The 10591-nt window shown below is 45.1% G+C and overlaps 1 protein-coding gene across 1 annotated transcript; it reads right to left on the bottom strand.

The window, feature by feature from the left end:
* Positions 1-1499: 1499 nt before the first annotated feature.
* On the bottom strand, positions 1500-8144 carry LOC121604467 (wiskott-Aldrich syndrome protein family member 3-like). Its single transcript, XM_041933981.1, has 10 exons — positions 8012-8144; positions 6990-7124; positions 5685-5838; positions 5268-5385; positions 4590-4634; positions 4363-4487; positions 3066-3353; positions 2830-2972; positions 2254-2472; positions 1500-1663 (listed from the first exon to the last, which is right to left on the bottom strand). The coding sequence occupies exons 1-10, from the start codon at positions 8142-8144 to the stop codon at positions 1500-1502; spliced, it is 1524 nt and encodes a 507-aa protein (XP_041789915.1).
* Positions 8145-10591: the final 2447 nt, after the last annotated feature.

Here is a 10591-nt window from a genome sequence, read left to right as displayed (position 1 = left end):
AACGAAATCAATAAACAATATTCTGTAATTTCTGTATTTTAATCACGGAAATAAAATACAAAAACTAAAATTAACAAATCCAACAACATCTTAAAAACCGATTAAATATGAAATACTTTCAGTTTTTAGACGATGTGCAGTTTTTCAGCTGAAGCAGCAAAATATGTCAGAAAACATGGATCTAAGATGAACGTTTTGATTTTCACTGAACAACTTTTAAAAATCCTGAAGTCAGTCAGGCTGATCTGAAGTCAGTCTCATTTTCATCAAAACACACCAGCTGAAGGCATCAGAGCCACAAAGAGGGCCACAGTTCAATCAGCTTCAGACTGAGCGCCACCTGCTGGACGACCTGGTACTCAGTCCGTCCACTGATCTCTTATCAGCATCATTTTAATCAGTTACCAAATATTTCTGGCGTGCAGCTGCTCAGAACTGAGTCTTAGTTTTACACAGACTGGAGCAGACGTGGACGCAGCCTCCGGGTCTGAAAAGTGAAGCCAGGGTGGAAGTGCCTTACACTCACAGCCAGCAGGGGGCGACTGCAAACTTCTCACTGGATTTATTATGAACGCTTTCCTAACGAGTTTATGCTTTCAGTGATTAGTTTGGACACAGCATGATGCTCATTTTGGAAATTCTCATCGAGAATAAAATAGACCGTAAAGCAGAGTACGCTTTAGGACATTGTTTGTTTGAACTTTGAACTTTGAACGCCCTGGCATCAATAACGACTGAGGGGTTCATCTATGGAGAGCAGGAAGGAGCTCAGGGGCTCAAGACGATCTGTTAAAATAATCATTTTCTGTGTAAAATTCAAGTAAATCTCATAATCTCATAATTTGTTCTTTCATAACAGTTTTTTGTACATAAATTTGCTACATATTTCATATACACACATTTACGATGTCCGCTCTCCATGGCCACAATTACAGACTTGTGAAAATTTGGGATTTGTGCTCTTCTTTAGGTGAACAGCAGCTGTCTAAGGATATAAATTTGCATTTTATGTAACATATACAAATTTGCAACATGAACGCAAATACAAACATATATAAGTTTGCGGTCTATGCCACAAATAACTCTGTGATATCATACGTCAGGAATGAGTGATGTTCACTCCCCTTCGGGTGAGGTCAATGTAGGTATAGATATATATATATATATAAATCAGAAAAGATGTCTCACTGTGGACTACATTCAGGCTCCGCCTCCAGCAGGTTGAAAATAGTGTATACATCAATTGATTATGAGATTGATTAATAATATTTAGTAATTACATGAAAATAATAAAGTAACACCATCAACAGGTTTCCTCTTCTCTAAATATTTTTCCAGACTTTCTTTTTCTTGAGGGAAATATTTTGTGATTCTCCAAAATGTATTCCAGTGATTTTGTTGTTGTTTTACTTCCTGTTTAGGGTTTGGCTCTGTCGGGACTGATCTGGGGTCTTTCTTTATGTTGGTGTTGATGCATCAGACTGAACTTCCTCTGCTCCTCAGTCAGACCACTCCTGGTCCTCTGGTTCAGACTCCTCCTCCGATTCACTGTACTCCACTGCGATGCGTCGCGAAAGGATGGTGGCGACATCATTTCCTGTGGGCTCTCGTTTCTTGGCCTCCTCCTGCTCACGCTGCTCCTGAACCTTCCTCAGCTGAATCCCTGCAGACCAAAAGAAACCAGAACCTCAACATATCAGACAACAGAATAGTATGTAACTCTGGTTCTATGAGTTCTAGATGATCTCCAGAGACAGAATGTAACTCTTGTTCTATGAGTTCTAGATTACCTCCAGAGACAAACAGGCTAGGTTATGGCTAGTTAGCCATTGAGCTAAAGCTAATAGCTCATGAAATAAACCATGGCTCTCACCTAGTATACCAACACCACAAAAATTTTAACACACAGGAAATCACAGCTATGCTACGGTCAGTTTATTACTGGATGTTCTATGAGAGCAACAGAGAGTTTAGCCCATCATTAGCTGAGAGAGGGCTAGCCATTAGCAACCAACTCAATCAAACATTCAACATGTGCAGTGATGTGTGCATACATTATATCCTGTGTTTATATGAATGTCACATAACCTGAAGGCGTGTTCGCTCTCTTTTGAATGAGCTAGGCTAACAGTTTCCCCCTGCCTACAGTCTTTTAGCTAAGCCAGGCTAAACACATCCTGTAAAGGACACACAGTAACAGCAGACCTGTGTCCCAACATAACCTAACTTCATAAACGCAGTGTAGCAGCTGACCTCTGCGTATGGCGGCCAGCAGGTCGCTGCGGGCATCGTTCATTGGCACATTCGGTCCACCGGGTGGCTTCCTGCTGTCCGTTGCCAGGGGCAATGGGGGCGCAGCAGCAGCCGAGGGCGGGGCCTGGCCTCCGGGCCGGGAGGGGGAGGGGACATAATTAGCCGGCGGAGGTGGGGGAGGGGAGGGGCTGTAGGGACGAGAGAGCACGGCAGCGCCACCTAAAGACAAAAAACATTTTATTTTTATGTTTTCGTCAGCACAAAAACACCAAGTGAGAAAAATGGTCACAAACATTGATTCTGTTTATACTTCATACATAAATTCACACTATAGATATACAGTGTGGATGCCACATCTTTTGTCATCTTTGCTTTGCCTAAAATATCTCCGCCCTGCTGACAGTGCTCCTCCTCCTCCACCTGCTCAGCTGACCACAGGTTAACGCTGCATTGGCGTGAAGTGGCAGCGCCGCATCAGAGTAATTTTATGAGGTATGGCTTCCCCTCGACAATAAGGTGGCTGCATTAAAGCATCGCTCCGATGGTAATGAAAGAAGTTAAAAAACAGCCTGTTACCTTGGTTACCAGGAACGGTTGCAGGGTGCAGGGGCGTTGCCATGGCGGTGGTGTGGGCTGAGCTGTTGGGGAATGCCATCTGACCCGCTGACGGCATGAGGGGGGGCGGTGGTGGGGGGGGTGCTGGAGGAATCTGATGGTCACTGAAGAGAGATGAAGGTCAAAGGTCATACATGAGACAGACGCTGACACCGTGAACACACTGTGCGTGTGTGTGTGTGTGTGTGTGTGTGTACTTGGCCTCCTTGGCAGAGTTGGTCCGTGCTCCATTCTGATTGGCCAAGCCTGCGAGCGGTGGCGGGTGGTGGTGGTGATGATGCGGCTGGTTGCGGCCCAGTGAGTGCTGGCGGGCAGTCGCCGTGGCAACCACAGAGGAGGCAGAAGCGGGTCGCAGGGCGCGGTCCAACGACTGAGTCTGACCGCTTCCTCCGCTCGCCACGCTGACGTGATCCTTCCCATCATGCCCCTGGGCGTCATGGTGGTGGGAGCTGGTGGGGAAGGAGGAGTCGTCTGACATCCCCGACCTGGAGGAGGAGGAGGATCAAACAAACACGAGGACGCTGAGTCGTGTTCCACACCGACTGATGATTAATGACAATAAACCAACTACAGAAGAGCGACAGTGTTTGGAAACATTAATTCAGTTTCTCATCATTTGTTTATGCCAGTTCAATATATCTGCAATGAGCTGATATCAGCTGATTTATCTGTCTGACTGATTTATTGATCCGGCTGTCATCATTATGAGGCGTTTCTCTGATCAGTCATCAGGAGAGAAGCATTTTGATCTCAGACTACTGTCTGACCTGTCCTTTACACTGAAGGATCTGAAACCATCTGTCTGTCTGTCAGTCTGTAGTCAGTCTGTCTGTAGTCAGTCAGTCAGTCTGTAGTCAGTCTGTCAGTCTGTAGTATGTCTGTCTGTAGTCAGTCTGTCAGTCTGTCAGTCTGTCTGTAGTCAGTCTGTCAGTCTGTCTGTAGTCAGTCAGTCTGTAGTCAGTCTGTCAGTCTATAGTCTGTCTGTCTGTAGTCAGTCTGTAGTCAGCCTGTAGTCAGTCTGTCAGTCTGTAGTCAGTCTTTCTGTCTGTAGTCTGTCAGTCTGTCTGTCTGTCAGTCTGTCAGTCTGTCTGTAGTCAGTCTGTCAGTCTATAGTCTGTCTGTCTGTAGTCAGTCTGTAGTCAGCCTGTAGTCAGTCTGTCAGTCTGTAGTCTGTCTGTCTGTCTGTAGTCTGTCAGTCTGTCAGTCTGTCAGTCTGTCTGTCTGTAGTCAGTCTGTCTGTAGTCTGTCTGTCTGTCTGTCTGTAGTCAGTCTGTCAGTCTGTAGTCTGTCTGTCTGTAGTCTTTCTGTCTGTCTGTAGTCAGTCAGTCTGTCAGTCAGTCAGTCTGTATTCAGTCTGTCTGTAGTCTGTCTGTCTGCAGTCTGTCAGTCTGTCTGTAGTCAGTCAGTCAGTCAGTCTGTCTGTCTTTAGTCAGTCCACAGAATGGTGGACTGTGACTTCACGTTCAGTGTGTTTCAGTGGACAGGTGTATTTACCTGTCAGGTGACATTGAGCCATCAGAGGTGTGGTAAGGTGACGGTGTCACTCGAGCGTCTGGGCGGAGCTCCTTGTCATACGCCATCAGGTTCCACTCCTGCCGCCTGTTACGAGCTTTCCGAACCTTCACATGAAGAAGAACAGCACTCAATCTGACGGAACAATAACATGATGGAACAATAAAGAGACAGAAGGTTCTGGAGCAGAACCAGAAAGAAAAAGTTACCTTTTTAACTTCTCGTCCTGAAGACTCTTCCACATGTTTCTGTTCCTGAGAGAAAACAGGAAGTTCTTTTATTCTTTATTTATTCACTTTGTTATATTATATTTATCTTCATTTTCAGCATTTCTCTTTTCAGAAATGTAGAACATGACACAGACAGACTGACTGACCAACTACAGACTGACTACAGACAGACAGACTGACCGAATACAGACTGACTGACTGACTGACTAAAGACTGACTGACTGACTACAGACAGACAGACTGACCGACTACAGACTGACTACAGACAGACTGACTGACTGACCGACTAAAGACTGACTGACTACAGACAGACAGACAGACTGACCGACTACAGACAGACTGACTACAGACAGAAAGTCAGACTACACAGACAGGCAGACTACAGACAGACAGACTGACTACAGACAGACTGACTACAGACAGACTGAAGACTACAGACTGACTACAGACAGAGAGACAGACAGACTACACACAGACAGACTGAGTGACTGACTACAGATTGACTGACTAAAGACAGAGAGACAGACTACACAGACAGACAGACAGACAGAAAGACAGACAGGCAGGCAGACAGACAGACAGGCAGACAGACAGGCAGACAGACAGACTACACAGACAGACAGACAGACTGACTACAGACAGACAGACTGGATGAACCTTGTGTCGTCTCTTCTCTTTGCGCTTGTTCTCGGTGGCCTGCAGCATCTTTTCTTTCCACAGGCTGAAGAAGTAAGACGGGTCGGTGTAGAATTTCAGGCCGTCCTTCTTATCATCCCTACACACACACACAAGAACACACAATTCATATTTTTTATTGACTTATCTATGATTGCTTTCTTTCAGAGGGGTGGAGCTTTAACTGACCTATGAGGTGTCAGGATGTTGAGGGGTGGAGCTTAAACTGACCTGTTAAGTGTCAGGATGTTGAGGGGTGGAGCTTTAACTGACCTCTGAGGTGTCAGGATGTTGAGGGGTGGAGCTTTAACTGACCTCTGAGGTGTCAGGATGTTGAGGGGTGGAGCTTTAACTGACCTCTGAGGTGTCAGGATGTTGAGGGGTGGGGTTTTAACTGACCTATAAGGTGTCAGGATGTTGAGGGGTGGTGGTTTGTCACAGCGATGGTACATTTCCAGCACTGGGTTAAGGATGGAGTTCCGTGACACCACCTGCTGGTCCTGGATTGTACTGCTCCTGAAAGCTTTCCTCATGTTGATATCCTGCAGAGACACTACACCACAAACAGTATTATTACCACACAGTGGGACGAGTAGCAGTAGTGCTAACAGTAGAATTGTCATCTAGCTAGTGGTGATTGTAATATATTACATAACTTTTAAACTTTTGGTAGTAAATTTTAAATATACACATGTAAGTCATCATTTGTTTTTTAATACATAATTTGTGGTTCATGTCACAGTGTTTGTTTTTTCAGGTCCAGAAGGTCTATAGCTGCAATGGTGACCTCAGGTTTGCAGGCTGACCACCTGCAGGGATGGATGTGAGGGTCTGGTGCACTGCCAGTTGAGCACCAGGCAAAGGTGGATGTGTTTGATTACTGACACTTAACTATGGAAACTAAACCAATTCCTTTTCTTGAGCCAGACTTTGGAAGGAGCTTTGGAGCAAGCACCTGGTGGCCACTCCTTAGCCCCCAGAAAACAACAGCTGCTAACCCCTGGCAAGAATAAACATGAGGGACCGGGGTGCTGACAGTTGGGTGTGTGGACATATTAACTGTGGAAACTAATTTTGAGGAGGGAAATGTACCCTCTCTGGTGGAAATAAAGAAAGAAAGTAGCAGACTTCAACGGATCACGGTCTGGTTGCATCAGGTGGGATTGGACAGACATGTTTAAACCCATTTGTCACTCCCTTGTTTTCAAGGTCTTGAACTTCCCTATCCAAGTCAGTCTGAGAGGGCCAGCTGTGTAAATCAAAGCCTTTCTGCATCTTTGTTGGGGAAACCTATCGTATGGTCAAAGGAACACTTTGAAGAACTTTTGAAAAGGCGCAGAGGAAAGCGTCATCAAAGCTCTGGGTATTGTTGGTCTTAGGTCTTGGGCTGAATGGTGCGCTGCGACAGCAGGGGCATCACCCAGGCTTGTATAACCAGAGTGAGAGCTGTATTTACTGCAAAACTCATGCACATCTTTGGTTTGTATTTTTTGAGGACAGTATATGACAGCCCATCCAGGTGGAGGCCAGTGTCTGGTTTGGTGAGCTTAGATTTTCATTGCTGCCTTTTGAAGGGTGTACCGGGGAGGTTTGGAATGAATAAATCATCCAAAAGCACCAGTGTGGGTATCTGGATGTGGTCACCATTACACTGACTAGTGATGTGGCTGAAGTAATTATCCAGCAGCAGTGTTTATCATCCACCTTCCTCGACGGTGGAGTCCAGCTGTGTGACCTTCACTGCCAGCAGGTCCACTCGCTCCTGCAGACTGCTCATCCTCAGGTAGAAACTGTTGGCCTCTGTGAACAGCTCACCAAAGATGTCCTCCGCATGACGACCTGCACAGACAAGCCTCAGTGTGTTATCAACAATACAACAGCAGGTCCATGTGTTACCGTGGTAATGTGACAGACGTAATGTGTGTGGCAGACCCTGTGTGGATTAAGGCTGACTTTAACCCAGAACCATCAACTGAGTCGTTTTCGAATCAGGCTGCAAATGATTTTCCCAGAGCATCAAAAATCTGGCTGCTGGACGATCAGTTGATTTCTGGTGGGGTAGAAATATTGGTTGGCTGTCTGCAGTTTGAGCAGTTCTGAGATCAGATTTCACACCTGACTGTTTTGTGTGCATTGCCAAACAAAAAAAGATTTGTTGGATTATTTGGCTGAGCTTCTGGTTTGATCCTCGCCTGCCTTGAACTGAGCAAAGCTGAACTTTGTTATATTGCTTCTGTGTGGATGTTTGTGTTCTAAACTGCCGTTCATCCAGAGACTTCTCATGATGACTTGATACAACTTTAAGTCATTCTTGCTGAGGCCTGGAGTTAATTAGTTTGTCAGCAACTTATCCCATGTTCTTCTTTATATGTAGAATTGTCTTTTCTGGGGGGGGGCTACCACTACCATTTGGGTCTTGACATTTACTATCCTGTCTACTATTGGGTGATTGTGCTCCCTGATAGGAGCAGATTGGGTAAATATCCCAGCAGACATTGTTGAGGATGCCCTGTTTGAATAAACCAATCGCAGGCTCTGAGTTTAAGTGTAGATTGAGCTGTATGGTGTAAAGAAGCAAAGAAGTCATTCTAGTCATGCAGAAAGATGGATCATAACATCAGGTGTGAGTTAACACAAGCATCAATAAAAATGTGCATAACTGTCCAGCATTGTTTTTAATGGCTGATCATAGAGGCAGAGTTACAGTGATAACCATCAGCACTCACTGAGTCCTCCAAGCTGTTTGATGACAGCAGCCAGGGTGCTGTTAGTGACACACTCCAGCTCACTGGCAACTCCATCAGGCAGAGCACCACGACACAAATATCTGGGTTCAATGATCCGCTTCACCAACGGCATGGCTGACCTGCAGAGAGGATAGGCAGGATTTTAAAATCACATGAGCAATCTGACCTCCATGTTCCTCAGCAGTCACAGCCGAACGCCGAACTTAAATAAAGTTCTGGCTATCATTTGAAAATTACTTTAGCCAATAAGATAGCTCAGTTCCAGTGCTGATACCCAATCAATAGTTTTTTGATTTGATGAACTTAAAACATGTGGTGTTTTTGCAGATTTAATTAAAGTCTTTAATGGATGAAGAGCATTGCTGCCTCTGTTGGTTGAAATGTGTACTGTTGAACCTCCTATCATATCCATGAACACAGCTGGGTGCAGTCAGGTGGGGCCTGTACTTGTGACCACATCCAGCTGTGATGTAGCACAACATCATATAAACAGCATCACAGCTGCACAGTGTGTGGAAAAGGCATGTTGTCATCACTAGTTGGCCACACAAGTAGGATTTGCCTGCTCGGTATCATTCTTTGAAGCTGGACTGCAGGACTTTTACATATGAATGAATGTTTGTTACACTGAAGACCTTGACTTCACTTCTATCACTGCCAGGTGAATCTCTCTGTCTTTGACAGTGACGTTTATCAGCCAGGTCCTGCTGAGCAGTGGTGTGATGATGGTGTAGAAAGGACTCATACAAGCCTGAAGAGAACTTTAATAACAAGCAGTGTCAGATGATCTGAGAGAGTTTCAGGGTCAGATCAGAAAAACTCTGCCGTTATCATAAAGACAGTACAATATAAACCCTGATGTGGTCCTAATGTGTACATAGATGTGAATCCCCAACAGAGGTGGACATATATGGGTGACAGTGGAGGAATACATTCATCAGTAAGATGTACAGAACATGGCCTTATTTGTGAGTTAGGTAAGATATGGGTGGAGTAGGACAAACCATTATACTTTATATTGTACTGTCTTTATGATAACGGCAGAGTTTTTTGATCTGACCCTGAAACTCTCTCAGATCATCTCATCTGATGCCGCTTGTTATTAAAGTTTGTCATGTCTCGTCGGATTTGTTAATGTGTTTTGTTCACGAGCGTCATGTCTTATCTTGCACTTCCTGTTTTATTGTGAAACCTCACTCTCCTCTCGTTTCAGGCCCTTGACTTCCCGGTGTGTTTCCCGCCTGTCTGATTGTCTACCCCGCCCTAATCGTCTCCACCTGGTCCTTGTTACCTCGTGTATATATAGTCCGCGCCTCCCTTTGTCCTGTGCCAGATTGTCTCGGGCCTTGTCCTGTACTTGCCTTGATATCTAGCGTTCTATGATCCTTGTCTCCTGTTCCCTGTAAGTCTTGTGATTAGTCTGGCTTAGTATTTTGGTTTGCTACTTTGTTATCTAGCTATTTTTGATCCATTGATTGTTTTTGTTCCTCACCAAATTAAGATAATCCTTAGCATTTCTGTTGTACTTTGTCACATTATCTAGTCTGCATTTTGGTCATTTATCCTGAGCGTTTTGTGTTAATAAATTTCCTTTATTTTGTAACCTCGCTGAGTTGTCTGTGGTCTGCATTTTGAGTCCTGAGAACCTCGTGCCTCCGGGCTTGTCAAAGTTCTCTTCAGGCTTGAGTCCTTTCTACACCATCATCACACCGCTGCTCAGCAGGACCTGGATGATAAACTTCAATACAAACAGAACTTCCAGGAGACAGAGTTGGACAACATCAACAAGATTTCAGTGATTTAAACACTGAAGAACCTGACTGTCGGTTTGATGCTCTGATTCCTCCTGTTTCTTTCACAGATGCTGCCAGTTCAGGTGTGAACGAACTGATGTTGAAGTTATTATAACGGACAGAAATGATGGACAACATATAAGCTGAGCTGGAGTAAATAGTGATTAAGGGCTGAGTATGCTGAGCTGCAGACCCTCTAATGTCCACTAGATGCTGCTGTGACTGAACTGACTGTGCTGAAGTGAATACGAAAAGCTCGACCTTCTCTCTGAAACAGAGAGTAGAGTTAAAATGAGAAGACGCTGATCACTGTGGTCCTGCTGCGGTTTTTCTTATCAGAGGCAGATGTTTTCTGCTGCTGCCATCCCTTTAGAGGAGACATAAATGTGTGTCAGCGCACATCTGGAAACACTGAACACTCACACATTCTGAGCGCTGCAGTCTCAGAGGGCATTGCCATGGCAACCCCGCCAGCCTTTACATCATGCTCTGCTGCCCACAGAACTCAACATGGTTACTGTTGCTAGGAGACAAAGTCAGGGGTGCGGGGGTCTGACTGTGCATTATGTCATGTTACTATGAACAAGAGGTAACTGATATGTTTGTGTAATCAGATTACTGCAGCCGCACGGTGTGTTCATGTTTGTGGCTGATGAGGTTTCACAGTTGTTGATCCAGGACAGACTCAGCTGCCTCGTGGCATCCCTGATGTTTCAGGTACAAAGTGGACTTCAGAGGACACGACTGAAGGACAGAAAAGCCACAT

This window comes from Chelmon rostratus, chromosome 3 (assembly GCF_017976325.1).
Source record: "Chelmon rostratus isolate fCheRos1 chromosome 3, fCheRos1.pri, whole genome shotgun sequence".
In the NCBI taxonomy this organism is placed as follows: domain Eukaryota; kingdom Metazoa; phylum Chordata; class Actinopteri; order Chaetodontiformes; family Chaetodontidae; genus Chelmon; species Chelmon rostratus.
Note: the sequence above shows the minus strand (reverse complement) of the source record. Positions and strands in the feature narration are given on the sequence as shown.